This window comes from Triturus cristatus, chromosome 4_1, assembly GCF_964204655.1.
Source record: "Triturus cristatus chromosome 4_1, aTriCri1.1, whole genome shotgun sequence".
In the NCBI taxonomy this organism is placed as follows: Eukaryota; Metazoa; Chordata; class Amphibia; order Caudata; family Salamandridae; genus Triturus; species Triturus cristatus.
The window spans coordinates 1,133,679,984-1,133,700,317 of NC_140585.1; the positions used below are offsets into that span (position 1 = coordinate 1,133,679,984).

Here is a 20,334-nt window from a genome sequence, read left to right on the forward strand (position 1 = left end):
CAGGACCTCACCTATGAGAAATGGGAGGGGGGTTCACAAAGATTATTTGCAATAATATTAGTGAGTGGCTGCTGCATTATAATATTGAAAACACATGTCACTAATCACTATTTCTGAATATTAGATGTAAGCAGATTTAGAATTTGGACCACTGTAACTGTGCTCTGACCAATAAGGGCATGAGAAACTGGATGAGAAATACAAAGCTGTTATGAACAGAAGCCCCCAAAATGTCCTTAAGATGTGCCTGCCTTTGATATTGGACTGTGGCAAGATATTGATCTATCTATAAAAATGGCAGATGGTGGACTGCACTGAAGTCTGCAGATGAACCACTTTTCAAAGTGGGGTGCTGGCCTGGGGCATCCATTCATTAAAATCACAAGTCTTCTGAAACTCTTGGTGTTGATACCAGTGATTTTAACACATTTGTAAAACCTGCTGCAGCAGAGTAAGGCTTCAAACAACAATCCATTTTTGTGTATGCAAGATATATATATATATATATATATATATATATATATATATATATATATATATATATATATCTTGCATACACAAAAATATATATATATACGAAATGAAATGAAATGAAATACCAGTATTTGTAAAGCACACAGCTACCTCCAAAGCGGTGTCCTGGCGCTGGGGGCCCTCGGGAAGATTAAGCGAGCTATTGACCAGAGTCACATGGTGCTGGGCTAACCTGCTGCCGGCGCCAGGGATTGAACCGTGAACCCTGTAGTCCGGAGTCAGGCACCCTGGCCGCTGCGCCACACCTCTTCAAAAAATGTTTTTCACGTATATGTATATATCTTGCAGTTTTCTAGAATATGAACACAGCTCAAGGGCATTGGAGCACTGTACAAAAGCACCAGATTACATTACACAAGGTCAGATTCATTTTAATATAAGCACTGGAGATTAAGGGCGGATTCCGTGTCTGGCAGTCCATGGACTGCCAGATTCGTGGGGTTGCTGTGGTGGCGACTGCTGACTGCCCTGTTCGCAGTCGGGCGGTCAGACCGGCACAGCCCCACTGCAGCCGCCAGGGACCCGCTGTTCCCTGGCATTGTTGCAGGGGTGTAGCAGCATCAATATGCTTGGTGTGACCGCCGCAGTCCCCCCAAGCGTATTAGGAGTTTCCTCTCCACCAGGGTTTTCATGCCGGTTCCTCCAACATAAAAACCCTGGCAGAGAGGAAACAAAGGTGCCTCTGCGCCCTGTTGATGCACTCATGGGGCACAACATGCGCCCCCTGTGTGCATGCACACCAGTTCCTGCATGGCATGGACTTTTTAGTCAATGCCGTGCAGAAACTGTTTTTGGAATTCCCATTGCGGTTCCCATTTTTAGAGGCACTGCTGTGGGAACGGCAACAAAAGCCAACCAAACAAGAGGAAACTCCTAATCTGGTGGACAGCTCAACCACGGCCTTGGCCAAAGTCGTAATCCGGCCCTAAGTGATATGCCTGGAATAAAAGAATGTTGAGCCAACACTGGGACTTGAACCTGGTTCAGGAAATCAAAAGTCTGACCATTACGCCTCATCCATATTTTTCCAATTTATGTGTGAAAGTCATACACCAGTGGTATTGTTGTGTATGATCACACATAGTGAGCACATTGTATTGTGAAATGGTTTTGAGAATTAAAAAAAATAGCACAGAAATGTTTTTGCTTGGGTATACTTGCAAGAGGGTATTTTAAAACTGGACATGGGGACATGGTTCAGCACCTTTACATTGGGGCACAAATAGGGCCAATCTTTTAATTATTACTTACTCATAGACCATGACTTTCTCGATCCACCAAAAAGGAGCTAGCAACCCCCAGTTGGTCCCAATCCACAATTTGGGAAATGCTGCAATACATTCATGATTATCTGGCAGTGATTGTATTGAGAAGCCAACAGACTTACTCATCAATAGGTGTCTTTGCAAATGTTGTCTTGGAAAAACAAATGTGTTGGGTTAATGGTTGTCTACAATTCATGACTTCGCTGTAGTTATTATTATTTGAATATTATGCGATGTTCTTTGTCTGTATCTATTCTCTAATATCCAATGACGCCCAGTGAAACCTTCTTTTTCTCCATTAATTAGCTCCCTAACTCAGTGAGTGAAATGGATGAGGCAGATGAAGAGCTGCTTGCTTCTTACGAGATTCAGCGAAACATCGAGGACTCCATTGTCCCAGATACACCAGCATCGTCTCGATATCAAGAAAGGTAAATGTTCAGGAAAAGTAGAAATGTAGCCTCTGTTCACAGGGTAGACAGGCCATGGAGTTTCACTGAAGAGCTTGGCTTACAACAGTGTCAGCTTTCTTCATATATGTGGAGTTATGTCTCATCAACCAGCCTTCCCTTTTTTAGCAAAGGTTGAAGTGATGCATCTGTTCCTGATTGAAGGTGTCTTGAGTTAATGTCCTGATATTTTAACCACCCATGCACTTTTATTTGTAGCAGCATTGTATCAGGAATTACCTCGTTTGAAGCTCATTTACAGTCACAATATTTAGGTGTCTTTGGAGTTTATCTTTATTCGCCCTGTTTGACAAAATCAAATTGACACTATCAGTAATGTGGAGTGCTTAGTGATATTTAATACTGTTGGCATAGGCACAGCACCTGAGCAAAGAGAGATTTGGGGTACTTAATGCTGTATGGCTGTGTGTATACAACACCATCCCAATGGGGTGACGTCTCACCCCAACCAATCGCACTGCTTAATTGTGCCTTCAAGGCAACGTCTTCATGAACATACTCCTTTTTATATTCTTTTCTTTAATGCCGAGCATCCAGTCCCTATCTTAATCAACGTTTGTGAAAAGTGTACATATAGGTCTTATGTGTAGCCTGCCTAACTGGGCCACATAAACAGCATTAGGCTAGACTGCAGTTTCCTTTGCACCCCTTTTGTCTTATCGTGAGTTGTCTGGTAGCTACAATGCAGGACTTTGTCTCTAGCACTTGTGGGTCATGACTCTGCTTGCTGATGGTATCCTTCTGGTCAGTCTACTGTCCTATCTATATCTCAATCGCTAGCACTGATTGGGTGCACAGAGAGTTCTTTGTGACCCAGCAGCCAGCACGGGCTGCACTATTCAGCCCTCACTCTCCTATTGGCTGTGGTGCTTTGTTTTCTTCCATATTTTCAGTTGGCTGCACTTGGCCCTGATTGCCTGCTGGTCACATCACCTGCTGAACCCCTGTTTCCTTGTTGGAGGTAGTGGGATCTTTACAGAGGTGCTACAGCATCTGCACAGCTGAAAGGGAGAATCAGAGGTGCCTTTAGAAGGCTAATTCACAGCCACTGATGATCGGCCATGAAGGTCTCTTTGGAAATGCTACTTATGCTCCACTTAATTTCTCCATGTGGTGCCCCCATGGTCCTACTTTTTTGCCACCCACCATAACTCAACAAAAGGTAGATGAACCAGAAAGTATTATTGAGCCTTTAGCACCATACAACTCCTTAATACAAAAGGCAATATCACTGGCATAATCATTTAGAGCCACCTTATTGGATTACCTTCCCAGCTGTAGTTTTAGTTCCGGAATTCTCCACAATTGTATATGGTAAAAAATCAAAATGGAGACTACAACCAGGACTGTCTGTTTCTGCATTCAAATACATCAATGAGTTTAGACGAAAGAACGAAACAACACATTCTACCCTCGATCCCCATCATGCACTAAAAAAGACCGCGTGACTCCCATTTTCATCACATCCCTTATGAGTTCTTAAGCTTTTATCTACTTAAAAGTAGGTAATATATTAATTCAGAGCAAATAATTAAAGACAAGCACATCCATTTTACACTCAGGCTGTGTTTTTAAATCCAGAAACCTAACTCCGAATCTTCTATCACTTGACTGGCAAACATATCTCCCTTTCGGCATCCTATCTTTAATATCAACATCTCAGAATAATAAGAGGCCATCTGACCAGCTGGCTCACCCCTACAACTGCTTCCTGTGCCCGTGCAGACAAAATATATTTTCCTGGAAGATTCAACACTGTATTAGTTGAGCCCTCTCATTTGTTTATATGATGCAGTAGCATTTATTTCAGCAGTATACAACATCAGCAGAGCATGATAGATAGATTTGGTGAATATTATAAATCAAATTTGGCGGATGAGGAGTTTGTCAAAAGTTGCTCAAAAAGTAAACAGTAAATAAGATACTATCTATCTATCTATCTATCTATCTATCTATCTATCTATCTATCTATCTATCTATCTATCTATCTATCTATCTATCTATCTATCTATCTATCTATCTATCTATCTATCTATCTATCTATCTATCTATCTATCTATCATCTATCTATCTTTACACTATTGAATTCTGCTTTAACATCGCCATCCCTCTTGGGGCTGTTGCGACATGCATGAAGCAGAACCCGTTATGAATGTATACACTCCTCCCTTTCGCCATGAAAATGGATGCCGCAGGTCAGAACTGGTGCATAAAAGGTGTTTCTTTTATTTCATTATTTGTGGAATACAAACCCAGTGCATTTCAGCACACCAATTTGGGCCTTGATCACAGATGGGTGTGGTTCTCAAAATAACATGTTTTAATGCAAAAGTGCATATATGCAAAGGAAAACTGGAAAACATTCTATACCATTCTTCTCTGTATAGACATGTCTCTTCTGTTCTTAAGTACAATTCATCTTATCAAATAATTCATTTAAATTTGTGTTCACAAGTGCAAAATACATTAATCGTTATGGCAAATATTTTCATTCATTATTGCCTTAGCCTGAGGATGTTTATTTTCCCTCCAAATATTTCAGATAGCCCAGACAGGAATATAATATGCATGATTCCATACTTCATATTTTCACTCAAAACCCTCTAGGTGCACTTGTGTTTCCTCCCCTTAGGGTCTGATTTTCATTTCCTTTTTAAAGCCCTAGTGGGCAAGACATCTACTTTAATGCTTCAGTTCCCAAGAAAACCTTTAGCCTGGAGTACAGAGGTAATAATGGTATCCTCATACTACTTTTTCTTCGGATGGCCCCAACTTCTCATTTGTGATTCCATCTTATCATATTCCACACCTTGCTCCCTATATACCTTAGTGATTATCACCGTAGTGGGCAGATGTCTTGGGTACAGGGAAAAACATCATACAATCTTTCACAAACCCTGTTTAAGAGCGGAAACTTTGCATCAAACGAAGAACAAATATAAAGAAAGAAATGGAGAATTGAATGTGATCAATTTAAAAAGACGATTACTTGTTAATCATATCTCTATTTCAGTGATTCAGGGGGTTGTCGGAAAGGGAAACCACAACCACGTCTCAGCCCAATGTGCACCCAAGCGTACTGCCAGTTCCTCACTCATATTGGGGCCGCCTGGCTCCAGGGTCTCCTGATTGATAATATATTCAGACTCCAACCTACGGAGCCTCAAACATTGGTCCCCTTCCCTCTGATGCTTCCCAACCCTGTCTAGGACTGGATATTTAGGATAGTTATTGTTAATGGCCGTTATGTAAATATGTTCTAGGATGTGCTTTTTAACTTGGACGGTCGTACTGACTGTATACCTCTTTACAGCAGGAACATTTTATGCAATATACAACAAGATTGGTACTGCAGGAAATGTATTTTCTGATCTCGTATGGTTTCTTTTGAAATGGGATGTCATAAGACATTCTGCTCAGGCTATATTGACATGTTTTGCAGTTATTACATGGATAGAACCCCATAGGCCCTCCACCTAGCCATGAGCTCTGTTTTCCTGATTAAAAACGACTTCAGACCACTATTTCCTTAATGTTTGTATTCCTACGGTATATGGTGTTGGGAGATCCCCCACCATGTGCCTTGACTGTTTTAGCTTCCTAGAATCATAGAATTTCGGGCTAAGATGTTGGCTACCTTCCTATAATCCATGTTAAAGATTGTAATGACTGACTTTCTTCGGGTTTCCCTTCTCTCCTCCCAAGGGTGTCTCTTCTGGCTTCTCAGGCCCATAGAGTATTCGTTCTCTGTCTTGCAAATTAATCCTTTCCATTTCCTTTAATAAGACCCTATTGTGGTATCCGCTGGCCCTAAATCTTTCCAGTAAATCCCTCTGGGCCTCCTTGAACTTTTCATCTGTGCTGCAATTTCTTCTCAGCCTCACCAACTCCCCATAGGGGTTTTTCCATTTCATGTGATTTGGGTGGCTGCTAAGGACATGTGACACTGTGTTCCCCGCTGTCTCCTTCCGAAATGGGGACGTTACTAACCCCTCTTCTCCAACCTCTATGTGTATGTCTACGAAGTCAATATCTGTTTTACTGTAAGGCATGGTGAACCTCGGTTTGAAATTGTTCTCATTCAGACAGTCCCGAAACATATACAATTCCTCATTAGTCCTTTCCGAGATCAAAAATAGATCGTCTACATAACAAAGCCATATGACAATCTTTTCCAAGAACCCCTCCATTTGGGAGTCCATGGACTCCTCTTCCTTTCACCAACCCATAACCAAATTGGCATAGCTGGGGCTGAACAGGTGCCCATGGCAGGCCTCTGGATCTGTCTATACAGGACACCATTGAAAGTAAAAAAAATTGCATCTAGGCAGAACTTGATCATGTTGATCAGATTTCTATAATGTTCAAATAGGGTCAAAAGTCTTGCTCTTAAATAATGTTCTACTGCCTTCAATCCATCATTATGTCTGATGGTCATATATGGTGATTGTACATCCAATGTCACAAGTGTGTATGTTGGTTCCCAGGGAAGATGGTTAATTTTCTTCAGAAAATCTGTGCTGTCTCGTAGGAATTATGGTGAAGCCTCCACGAATGGGAATAAAAAATTCTATATAGACAGATGTGTTTTACAGGAGGCTCCCAGTTGTAGATATAATTGGCGGCTATTAGAAAATATAAGGGGGAGGCCAGCCCTTTAGAATATTTATGGGCTTGGCGATGAAGTCCCCAGGGCCACATTAGGCTCGGAGAGGGGTGGGACGTGGCCCACCTCACCCTTAAAAAAAGGCCCTGGTGGATGAGGTTCATAGTGTCGTTTCCTGCGGCCAACACCCGCCGCGCATGGCCGAAGGTCGTGTGCAGCGTGGGGTTGGCTGCCTATGGTTGGCACTGTGGCCAAACCCCGCTATGTGCAGTGTGGGGTTGACTGCATGCGGGGTGGTAAGCCACTGGGCCCTGTTGCCAGCCCACCCACTGTGCACAAGTGGGCCTGTGTAGTGTGGGATTAGACACATTTAGGGGCTTTGACCACAGGGCCTGCCCACAGGTCAGGCCTAATGGCCAACTCCCCACTGTGTTTACATATGGTAATTAAATATTACTTTACGTTAAAAAAAAACTAGACATTTACTGAAAAAAATAACAGTGAAAGTAATGTTATAGTTAGGTGAAATGTTCACTGCTAATTACCCCGCATATTACATCACTCATGGCTACATCACTCATGGCATCTTCTATGACATCATTGATAATATCACTGCAACATTTGCAGTGAAATTATTGAGGAGAAAACTGTGCATGGGAGGGCATGAGTAATAGTTACCTTAGGGCACAAGTTAAGAACTATAAGTAGTGGATTTCAGTGGTTTTCAGCATTCAGAAGGTTACATTATTGCTGAAAATTTCACCTAACTATAAAGTTTTTTTGTTCTGACTGCATGAGGTGGCAGTTGAAGAAAGTTTTAAGTTTGCCAAGTGAGAGTCAGATCAGTAGAAATAATGTAGGTGACCAAGTGTAGTACCATGGTTTCTTGTATTGTGGTTTGGAGGGTTGGAATGTGGAACATGGGTATGTCACATTTAGAATGTATTATTGTAGTTCTTGTGGAATGTATTGATTCATTCTGAGGTCGCCCTTAGTTAGTGCTGCATGCATTGTGTGTATCCTGCATTCCTGGAATAAAAGAAGATTAACTTCAACTCTTTATGTGTGTGATTACTACACATATTTTGGCGACAAGCTGGTGAAGCAAGGAGCCCACTGTCAAGAATCTTTCTCTTCATCCAGCGCTAACTCTGTCGTAAGAAGGAAACTGGAATTACGAGTGAAAGGCATTGTGAAATTACTACTTTCTGTTTTAATGGGGCCGTGTATTGCCCTAGGAATCTTGTGGATTGTGCCATATCTACGTTGCGTTATGGATCTACTTTGTCTCAACTAAAAAGTAAGTGTAACTCTATTCCTGTTACTACTTACCAACGGTTGTCTGTAACGGCCCGCGGAATATTCAAACCCTGCATCAGCGCGCTCCTGCAGCCCTTTGTGCACTGTCATTGCCTGCACACGTCTCCCTTTCCTCTATCTTCAAAGCGGTGCATCTGGTGAACGCGTCCAGCTACACTAATCTATGTGATGCACGCTTGAGGTCACGGGACGTCACTGCGTTAGAGGGCACGCACGGTGGCCATCTTTAAGGCAGTCAATCAGTTGCAGGAAGCGTGTCTCTTCACTGGATTTCTTCGTGTGCCTGATACAACTCATACAAAGATTTACACAATTGTATTTTTACATTTTGTTGTAACGGAAGAATAGTCCGATCCAAGCAGTATCATCTTCAAGTAGTTTATTAAGCAAGGTACAGGAAGGAACGAAGTAATGAAGTAACAAAGAAATGAAATAAGAAATAAGAAGTAAGGTACAAATAAACGAACCCCAACAGGAGCAGCCTCCTTGCTGCTCGGCCCTACACTCAACTGACATTCACCAATGCATACAACACTCTATGACATCATCCACTCATACTAACATTCTATACACATCCACTGGCTGAGCAGCAAGCTGGAAGCAGATACCACACTTCTTCCCCCTTTAATAACAACAGGAAAGACCAAGCAAGAAATTAGCATAATAACAACACTACAAGGAAGAAGCAAGCAATCAGAATGTCAATAAACTTAAGTAACTAAATGAGAACATACTGCAATATTGTGATGGAGAATAGTGCAGTAAAACAATGCAATTAATAGGCAGACTAACAATGAGAACATAAACCATGCATAAATTGACAAATAGTAACCCACACCCATCTTCCCCCTTTAAGGAGAAAACACAGATTTGATTAAAAAATAAATCATGTGTAGGAAAAGCAGAGAAGAAGAAAAGCAGGAATTATTAACACGATAAGGAGATACTAACAAAGTACAGAGATACTAACAAAGTAAGGAAGACAACAATAGCGCAGCAAGAGTGATGTAACACACATAAAAAAAATATGAATTGACGCTCCAATTCACCATCAAAGCATACCAGTTGGCCAGACCAGTAAGGAGATGGCAAGCAGAAACAGCAATAGAAAAAAACAGACAGACAGTGAAGGTTAAAGGCAAGAAAAACACTCTCAAAATGTATAAGAGATGTGTAAGGAAAACTCATTTGGACTTAGAAAATACACATAAGAATAATAATGTGACACAATGTAAAATCAACGTACAGGTACCATGTAAGATGAAAATACAGACTGTCATAGATCCCAAGAACAGGAATATGTAAATAAGATACAATAATTAAGAAAACATAGGCTATTTCAACACAATTACATATATAACATATGCCCCAAAGGAAGGCACTGATAAGACACATGTAAAGTAAGGTAAAACAATGGATAACAAAGTAGGTGACCTGACAATTCACGAAACATAGCAAGGTAACGTACCGTAATGTATAACAGTGTAGTGACCTGACAAGTCACGAAACATGGAAAAGTAACATACCGTAATGTATAACAGTGTAGGTGACCTGACAAGCCATGAAACATGGAAAAGTAACGTACCGTAATGCAAAACAGTGTAGGTGACCTGACAAGTCATGAAACATGGAAAAGTAACATACCATAATGTATAACAGTGTAAGTGACCTGACAAGTCACGTAACATATGAGCAAATCGCTCGTAGATCTCAATAATGAATTCCATATGGAATTATTAAATCAAGTAACGTTGCAACAATACTATAATAGGAACAATGAAAATTCTCCTACAAGAGGTAGCAAAAGAAGCACTGTAATACGTAATAGGAGAGATACAACACACTTAAAGTGCGAAGAGGAAGCATGTAATGTAAAATAAGCACTAACAATATGTGACAATTAAATGTCAGCGTAAAATGCGAGAACACAAGGAAGTACAAGTTGGCAAAGTGGTTCATATGAGAAATGATATACATTTAAACTTTAAGCAAAGCTCCAAGAAAATAAAAAGATAAAACAAATAAAGTGGTCACCGTAGTCATGGTAGAGTGCAGCTGATGTATAAATGGAATGGAACAGTACCTTGCCATAAATTAGTGGAAAGTTGACTAACAAAGACATTGTCGAGTAATAAACAACGGTTGAATAACATGCGAATACATGGACTTTTCTTTTCCTAGAACAGATGCAGTAGTAGTAGATGACCGCTAGATGGCACTATTACGTAGTCAATAAAACTGGAAAAGTTATACTCACAGTCTTCACACCTTGATGAAAAAATAAATAAATTGTAATACACCAACCGATTGAAGAATACATTAAAGTGGCGATGGCAAATGTGGTTGGCATGGTTGGCAGAAGAGTGCTTAAGGGCCAAGGATTGCCGATCAGCTGCAGTGACACTACAGTGACAGTGAGGAGAATCGTCCCATTTTGAAGAAGGTGGGCGCGTCACCGCGCTGAAGGTACATACAGGATGAATCCACTCACTCAGGAATATAATCCAGGAAAGGAATGCGCGCCACTGCAGAATATTACAAGTTACGATGAAAAGTAGATGAGAAGATCGTGGCGTTGCTGGGATAGCAAAAATGCAGCGCGTCAGTAATGAAGTATTGCGGAATGCAAGAGTGAGGAACGCTGATAACGTTGTCCATATTAATATGTGGTTGGCAAAAAGAGAAATATGCTGGAAGGTGCACATGAAGTGAAGAAAAGCGCCAAACTCAAAATGGCGGCATGCAAGAAGACGTTGGGCAGGGTGGCTCTTGGTAAGAGCAGGCTCCGACAATTGCTGAAGAGCCATGATGACGCAGGGGAGGATCGTCACAGAGAGGAAAACCTTGGATGGAAGGTGCAGCCACAGGGGATCCGCGCGACTACAGCTCGAGGTGAGGAGGTGCCTCGCGCCTTATACAAATGTCGCGAATAACGGTAACGGTGCTTATGAAAATAGAATTTCTAATGGAAAATGCAGACAAAATTAAAAAGACTGACCTCCAATAGGTGGCGGTGACTATGTGCTCACGCTGTCATCGGTGCTAGTAAGTCGGAATTGCTTGTAAAGTTCGCAGGACTATTAAATGAAATGCCTGAAAAGTGTAGCTGGTTACTCACAAGCCTGTAGTATGAAGAAGGCGTCAGGGTGGCAGGCAAGGTATCTTCAACCGCAGCTGAGGCAGGCCGTGGACAGGGAAATGAAGCAGGGACTGGCACGCTGGTGTTGAGGGCGACCGGTGGAAGGTCACTGTTGGATTTTGAAATATTAATTGAGGATTGTATACATTTTAAGGTAAATGAAGGCGGACAATATGGCTAAATACTTTTAGTCAATTCTGAATATATAACGTACACTGGAGGTAATTGTTAGTATTTTTATTGCAGTTTTCGTGAAATACTCACTTCAAGTGTTAGATAAATTGAAGAATCTTTCGTATGTAACATTGGGGATTGAAGACAGATTGCTGTACTATTGCTAAGGTATTGCTGAATCACTTTCAATCATGACGAGTTGGTGTTTTTGCTCATGAAAGTAAGGTCATATCACTGACATGATGTGTGTATTATCATGTATATATTTTTTAGTGAATCAAGTAGTGATCGTGGTACATCAGCGATCTGAGCAAGATTGGATTATTTCTATTATTGGTGAGGTCCTAGCGTGGTCATTTTAGGTCTCGCCTGACCCAGCGCATGCGCTGGTCTGGCGAGACTTATTGAGAGGGCTCCAAAAAGTGCTACCAGGCCAGCCTAGAGCTACAGTGCATGTGCGCGGGCGCGCGCACCGCGCTTTACCACGATTACTTTCACTTTCGCGGCTGCTTTGATGTTTGAGTGTGATCGCAATCACTTTCACGGCCGCTTTCCATAGCCAATAGGTCTCGCTTTTGGGACCTTATAAGTATTTAGTTATGCAACTGTTGCATAGTTAAACACTTATAAGGTCCCAAAGGCGAGACCTAGTGGCTATGCCAATGCTTGTTTTCTCTTGGGCTTTATGGATTTAAACCTTAATTTGTCTGTAGGCCAAGTTCGTCAAGCATTGTGTAAGTGTGGTGTGATGCTTTTAATCGATTGAGTCTATTAAGAACCCTTTTTGAAATTGATTTTCTTTTGTTTTTGACTTGTATATCGGGCTTTTCTGATTCTTTTAAGAATTCACTTGGTGTTTCCAATTCCTTTTCTTCTTTTTCATAATTTTTTCTTATTTGGGCCCTTTTGGTTTATCTTTCTTTCTGCTGCTACACAGTAGAATTGGATCTATTATTGTTTGACAATAATGAGATGACATTTATACCTTGCTTGGCAATTTTGCTCAATATTTAATTCACATGCTATTATTAGACATTTTTGATGTACCTATTATTTTCTGTGGTATGTCTATAATAGAACATCTTAATTTGTATATGTTGCTTTTGCAACATATACAAATTAATCTTTGGTGTTGCCTCTCTGTGTGTTCTTTAAATGTATTTTCCTAATTACATTGCCAACTTGGAAGACATCAGTGGAAATTTCTCTCCAGAAAGAAAGAAAAGGATTCTTATGTATTGTTTGGGTCTTGAAGGTTTGCGTGTTTACAATGAATTACAAAAACAAGAGAGAGTTGGTGGTGATATTGATGTTTTTAAAGCTGCTATGTTGTATCTTGATGATCACTTCTCTCCGCCAGTATGCATCACTGTCACTATGTTTCAGCCTTAAAATAATTAGCGAGCAAATGGAGATTTGCACAATTACATGATGAGTTCATCCGTGACCAAGTTGTCATGTACACAAAAAAATAGAACTATACAAGATAGATTATGGGTGGAAGGTGAAGAGTGTTTAAAGGATATTGTCGCAATGGTAAAAAAAAGCTGAGCTAGCGGAGCGTTGTGCAAAAGCTACACTTTCTCATGATAGGAAGGACTCAGAGGTAGTGGGGAGGATTTTGGAAAATAAGTCAGGGCATAGGGTGACCTGTGACTTTAAAACTGATAAAAAGAAAGGAGATAATTTTGAGCAAAAAAGAAATTGGTAATTTAGTGTGCTACAGATGTGGCAGTTTCTCTCACTCTGCTAGATTTGAGAAGTGTCCTGCAAAATCTGCAAAGTGCATGGAATGTGGTATCATTGGGCATTTTGCCAGTGTTTGCAAAATTAAATTGAAGAAGAATTCTAAAGGTAAAGTTTCTTGTGTGCATGAGGGGGAGGAGGATAGTTATTCAAGCTCAAGTGAGGAAGATGTACAAGTCAAATACGTTCAAAAGAAAAAAGTGGTACTTAACATTACTGATGGTTCTTCCTCTAAACCTTTATGTTTACTTTCCCTTGGTGGTATTACTATTCAACGTGCGGCGGACTCGTGGTCACCGTTCACCAATATTGCCCAAGATGTTTCGAAAAAGTATTTTACAAATTGTATTTGTGAATGGTTAGAACCCAGTGATATTTCTCCTGAGAGTGATACGGGGGAAAAAATTGATATCTTGGGATACAGAGTCGTGGTTCTCCGTTTCAAAGAAAGAGATGCCACAGGGAAGTTGTATATTTCTAAAGAGGGACCATCAGTTTTGGGATGGAAGTACCAGAAGAGTTTAAACATAATTCTTGACCCAAATAGTAAGGAGCAAATTTTGATTTCTTGTGCTGGGGAGGACACCAAGAAGTGGGTTCTACAAGAATTCCCTGCAGTTTTTGCAGGCGGGATAGGTAAGCTCAAAGGGTTCACTCACCAAATTCGATTGAAAGAGGGTGTGGTTCCGAATGTATACAAGGCGCGGAATATTCCTTTTATTGTTAGAGATGAGGTTAAATATGAGTTAGAGAAAATATTTAAAGCTAAAGTTATTGAACCTGTTGAAGCATCCAAATGGGTTTCTCCATTGGTCGTTGCCCGAAAATCCAATGGAAAGGCTCTTTTGTGTGTGGACTTAAGGTACCAGACATTTTAATACCTTCTGTACACCGTTTGCTATAGATTTAAGCGCATGCCTTTTGGGTTGGCATCAGCCGTTGCAGTGTTTCAGAGGTTAATGTCGAAATTATTTGGTCACATTCCTGAGGTGGTGTTCTTTCAGGACGACATCTTAGTCATGGGAAAGGACAAAACCCATCATGATGCCATTCTCAGGGAAGTGCTTACTATTCTCAGGGACAATGGTTTGGCAGCTAGGGTAGTAAACGTAAGTTTGCTGAAAGGTCTGTTACATATCTTGTATACGAAATCTGTGACAGTGGTATCAAACCTAAGAGTAAACTGGTGGAAGTCATCATCAATGCCCCAGCACCCAAGTCAAAAGATGTCCTTAGATCTTTCCTCGGCTTAGCCAAATTTTTTTGGAAATGTGTAAATCATGTTTCACAGAAAACGTATGAGTTGCGCTTGTTGATGAACAAAGCTGTTTTATCGTGGAGTGATGCATGTCAAAGGTCTTTCATGGATATCAAAATGGCCATTGCTAATGTTCCCACAATACAAGGATTTGACCCTTTTGCTGACACCTTTGTCACCACTGATGCCAGTTGTACTAGATTGGGTGGTGTATTTTCCCGAGTGTCTGTGCATGGTAATGAAGTTGTTGTGGCCTTTGCTTCGCGCTCATTGTCTCCTACAGAAGAAAAGGACTCTGTTAAAGAGTGTGAAACGTTAGCATGTGTATGAGCCATGGAGCATTTCCGGAAATGTATTTGGGGTAAGAAATGTATTTTGCGTTCTGATCACAAACCTTTGACCAAGTTACTACAGAGGGTCTTTCAAGAGCCTCAGCAAGAATTGCTAGATTGTCAATGAGACTCCACGACTTTGTGTATGAGGTACAATATGTTCCGGGGGGTTAAGAACGTAATTGCTGATTTCCTCAGTAGACTGTCCTTACCTCTAAAGGAAATTGACCAAGATCCCTGGAGTGATTATTGTGTGGCCAGTGTGTTCTCTGACACGTCTGGTTTGTGCAAGGGGTAGTGGGAAGAAGAATACAAAAAAGATGAAATTTTACTTTGTGTGAAAGGTAAGATAAGCTATGGTTGGTCTAGTGACATCAAGTCTAATCCAGGGTTGAGAGCTTTCTGGGAAGTAAGGGATGAATTAAGTGTTGACAGAGAGTTTGTATGTAGAGGTGAAAAAATTGTCCCTCCCAAAGGAATGTGGCAAAGAATTGTGTCTATCGGTCATAAAGGACGTCCTGGTGTTTCTCGCACCAAAAGGAACATTGAGGCATTGTACTGGTGGCCTAAAGTGGACTTGAAAATTGAAAGGTTTGTGCATGCTTGTATTAATTGTGAATGTTCAGACAAGGCTCAAAAACCCCTTAATCCTCCCATGTCTTCTTTTGGTTGTTCAAAACTGCCTTGGGAAGATGTTGCATTAGATATTATGGGACCTATGCTGTGGCAAGATGGTAGTACTATGTACGTTTTGGTATTGGTCAACCTATTTTCTAGATGGATTGAAGTAGAAGTGGTCAAGAAGGTTGACACTGACTCTGTTATCAAGTTGCTTGAGAAATGCTTCATAAGACAGGGTTTTCCAGCATCCATTCTTACGGACAATGGTGTACAATTTAAGTCTGACATGATGAGCAAATGAATGAAAACTACTGGCGTTGAACAAAGATTTACAGCCTTGTATCATCCAGAGGTAACTCTATTGTGGGGTTAACAGAGTATTAAAAGGTGTTTTACAATTGGCCAGCAAGGGAATAAAAATTGGAACGATGAACTGGATAAATTGATTTGGTCTTATAGAGTGACTGTCCATGACACTGTTGGTGAAAGTCCGTTTGGATTAATGCGCTGTAGATTTCCCTACTGCAAAAATAATCCAGGATGGATGGGGAGAAGTAAAAGGTATGAATGGGACTGTGTCCAGGTGAGGAAGTGGAAGAGGAAAAAAAAAGAGGAAGTGCATTGCCAACTCTTAGAGCAAGAAAAAAACTTATTTGGATGCCAAACATGAGACCAAAGAAGTGTGTGTTGATGTTAGATAATTTGTTTGGGGTAATTCTGGTAAGAAGGTTGGCAAATTACACTCTCGGTTTCCGGAACCTAAGAAAGTGACTAAAGTCATGCGTAACACTGTTGAATTGGAGGATGGCAGTGCTCACCACATGAGTCGTATTTCTATTTTATGAGGTCCTGTTCCTTTGAATGAAAACTGTGTGAAGATGAAGGGAAGAGCCAGTTATTGGTGAATGGATGCTTTACCAATTGTCTAAGGGAGGAATTATTTTTTAAAGAATCCACTCTCCTTTGAATGAGACTGTACTACCACTGTCTCCGTTGACTGAGACTGTACCACCACTGTCTCCGTTGACTGAGACTGTACCACATGACATTTTGGATTTACCTGAACCTGGGACTGAGTGTGATGATGCCACTCTTCTTGCAGGTAATTCTGGTTTGTGTGTGGAGTCCAGTCAATCTGAGTGTTATGTTGTTGTAATAACTTTATTTCGGTCAACAGACCATAAAAAGTGCATATAAACTATATCATCATGAAAATTAAAACAATAAATGGTCATATATATTTAAGAACAGGTTAAGCTGTAAGTTATCACAATGCATAATATTAAAAAACAATAGACACAACAATTTAGGTTAAAAAAGTTCGCCTCCTACGCCACATGTAAAACAAATAACGAGAAACTGCAAACACAATAGGAGGATGAGTATCGTAGGTCAATATCCTACAAGCCTGTGTAAAGTGCAAAAGTCCCAAGTTCTTACAGATAGGGGTCAGCCAGCGTTTTCTAATTGCAGAATAGGCAGAGCAAAAGAACAGTACATGGGGCATATTCTCAATTTTATAAGTGCATGCGGGGCAAGCTTCAATATTGGGTTTAAACCATTTGGAAGTAAGGGACCTTATAGGAAGAGTACCGTGCCTTAGCTGGATATACAGCTTTCGGGCTGCTGGGGGTTCAATTAGATCCATGAATTCCTCAACCTTGGGTTCTGATTTTACTAGGAGGAACTCAGATGTCAGCCTACCCAGTGATGCAGAGCTCATTAGTGTTAGGTAATTTAACGTGCGTATCTGAGAGAGGAGTATATTCTTAGATTTCCCGGGGCAACAGGTCTCAGGGGTATCCCATAATCCGGAAGAGCCTAGCCGGGTGCTAACTGTACTAATGTACTGAAGCCATGGAATCGTTTTATATTTAAGAATAAGCCAAATCTCAGAGAATTCTGCTCTGTAATCAGCCAGTTCAGGGACGGACCACAACCTCTTCCAATACATAATTGGTCTAGCACTTATGATCTCCTCTATAGAAAGCAAGCCAAGATCAAATCTAAGAGGGATCAATGGCGTACTAGACGGTAACCCGACTAAGTTTCTAACAAAAGACTGCTCCACCTTATTGAGATCCGTAATCTGCTTGTGCCCCCAAAGTTCAGCCCCATAAATTGCTGCCATTCTTGCTTGATGGCAATATATTTTGAGTGCTGGGGAGACCGGCCTAAAAGTAGATTCCCTAAGAACTTTACTTAAACCCCCGCTAACTGAGATAGCTTAAGCGTGGATTTGGCGATCTGCTTGTTCCAGTCAAAATTCTCAGTAAGAGTGACACCCAAATAAATAAATGTTTTAACCCTTTCCAGGGGGGTACCATATAGTACTGGGTTTGGACGTACACGCTTGGGGGGGTTAAAGATCATAAACTTTGTTTTTTCTAGATTGATTTCCAACCCCCGAAGGTCACAGAACTCCACAAAGCCATCGAGTGTTTTTTGTATGCCCGATGATGTTCTAGACAGCAACAATGTGTCGTCTGCGAACATCAGAGCGGGCACTCTACCTGTAGCCAATTTAGGGGCGTCGTTGTTTACCACACCATTCAGATGTTCTACAAGGCCATTTATATAGAGGCTGAATAAAGTTGGTGCCAGCACGCACCCTTGGCGAACTCCTTTTTGGACAGGGAATTGTTAGTTCACCGTACCTTCCACACCTGACCTGCGCAAAATTATTTAGATGGAGCCTCGAAAGAATGGCTAACAAGTAGGGCGGGAGGCCTATATCTGCTAGCACTCTCCAAAGTTTTCCACGCGGGACCAGGTCAAATGCTGCCCGCAGGTCCACAAACACAAGGTAGAGGCTGCCACCCTCCACCTTTGCTGTTTTCCAATACAGGACCTGCAGGCGAAATATCTGATCTAGGGTGGAGGTACCAGACCTAAATCCTGCCTGGAGTGTAGACAATATCCCCTTTTCCTCAATCCACCCGAGGATCCTATCAAGGATAACCCTCCCCATCAGCTTTTATGATGTATCAATTAGACTGATGGGTCTATAGTTAGAGGGGGTTAGTGGGCATCCCTTTTTTAAAATGGGCACGATTTCTGCTCCTAACCAAGTAGGAGGCAGATCGTCACCCTGCAGAATACCATTAAATAAAACAACCAGATAAGGGGCCCAGATTTTTGGTTGCGTCCCAAACAAGTCCCCAGGCAGTTTGTCCAAACCTGGAGCCTTATTTGGGAGCAAATTTCCTAACGCTGTCTCTACCTCGGTCAAGGTAAAAAATTCATCTGGGGCAAGGCGTGAACGGGCGGCAATTAACCTACCCTGCTCTTCAGCCCCACTAACACTTTGGGGTTGCTGGAGTTCAGTGAAGTTATCAGGCATACCACCAGACTTAGAAATGCCATAAAGAGCACAAAAATGGCTTTCCCAGATAGAAGGGGCAATGTTGGGGGTGAGTGCGGGGATATGCCCGCTAAGTCCAGATGCAACTATCAACCAGAATAATTTAGAATTTTTGTTGCTAAGTGCAGATCCCAAATTCTCCCATTTGGTAGCCTCCCATTCCTTTTTTGCATCGCGAATTGCCTTTTTATACACAGCACGGTGAACCTTAATGGCCTCCCTGTTATTAATTTTTAAAGCTCTAAAAAGGGCCTTTTTGGCATTCCGACAAGAGGCATTGTACCACTGAAAAGTCGTGATCCGTGGCTGATTTGCCCTTCTCTCAGGGTAGAGAATATCTTTAAGTGCTGTGACCAATTGGTTATGTATTTCAGATGCCCTGCCTAGGTGGCCAAATTTCCCCATCTCTTCAATGAATGGAATGGTAGTCTCATATAATACGGCAAGTTTGCTAATGGACATCTGAAGGTCTGGCCATTTGACCCTACCCCTACAGTTTGTAATAATTAAAGGCACAGTGACACAGTGATCATCCGAGGTTTGGCATTTCAGCCCAAAACTCCCCGTCTTGAGTGAGAGTACCAGGGCGTTATGGTCACTGGCAAATCTTTCAATGACCCTGAACTCATACAGCCTATCCCAATGCCTGGCCTCTATAAAGATATAATCGATTATTGAAGACTGGTTTGGTCGGTTAAATGTGGCTTTCCCTGGTCTATCAGGCTCCACCCTCCCATTGCATGCTCGTAATGAGGTTGTTAGCGCAAATGACTGCAGTTGCAAAACTAAAGGGGTCCATGCCTTGACCCGAGTGGTCAATGGCTCAGGAATGGCCCACAGTGAATCAACGTCATCCAGGTCGCCCAAATTCGTATCCATGAGTGGCTCGAAATGACAATTAAAATCGCCTCCCAGTATTAACACAGTAGAGGGGTCCATTGACTGGATGAGGGTCAACAACGTTTCAGTGACCTCTGACTCAAGGCCCCGCCTAACTGGCCTTGAGTATACATTAATCAGGGAAATGTTTGGCCCTTTTGGTATAGTCAGCAATACGCACTGAACATCCAGTGAATTGGTTGGAATTTGCAATGCCTTGGCTCCTAAGTGCGTGCCAACCCATATAGACAATCCCCTCAGGGGTCTGCCCTTCTCGCCCTTACTTGCCAAGATATCGTACGTAGCAAATCCCTGTGCTATGCTTCCTTTTAATGCCCAGGTTTCCTGCAACATACAGATGTCGTGTAGGGCCATAAAAGAGCCCCACTCAGGAATGGGCAGTTTACTCTTAAGACCCGCCACATTCCAAGAGAGGATTTTAACATGGGCAGTCGGCAAATCACGACTAGTTAAGTCATAGTCCAAGGAACCAAGGAAATCATTAATCACAAAAGGACTAATTTCTATGACCGGCTCAGACTCACAATTCAATAAATGTCGGTCAATAGGAATAGGGGCAATTACAGGGTGAATAGTTTCTTCTGGTAACAGAATTTGCACGGGAG

The 20,334-nt window shown here is 41.6% G+C and overlaps 1 protein-coding gene across 3 annotated transcripts in view; it reads left to right on the plus strand.

Annotated features, from left to right (window-relative positions):
- Positions 1–20,334, plus strand: part of ASB15 (ankyrin repeat and SOCS box containing 15) — a 130,221-nt gene that overhangs the window by 27,252 nt on the left and 82,635 nt on the right. For all 3 annotated transcript variants that reach the window (XM_085654197.1, XM_085654196.1, XM_085654198.1), the window contains one exon: positions 2,106–2,230. In XM_085654197.1, the coding sequence (XP_085510323.1) occupies positions 2,127–2,230 (104 nt within the window). In that variant the 5' untranslated portion in view covers positions 2,106–2,126. The remainder of the gene's footprint in view (positions 1–2,105; positions 2,231–20,334) is intronic.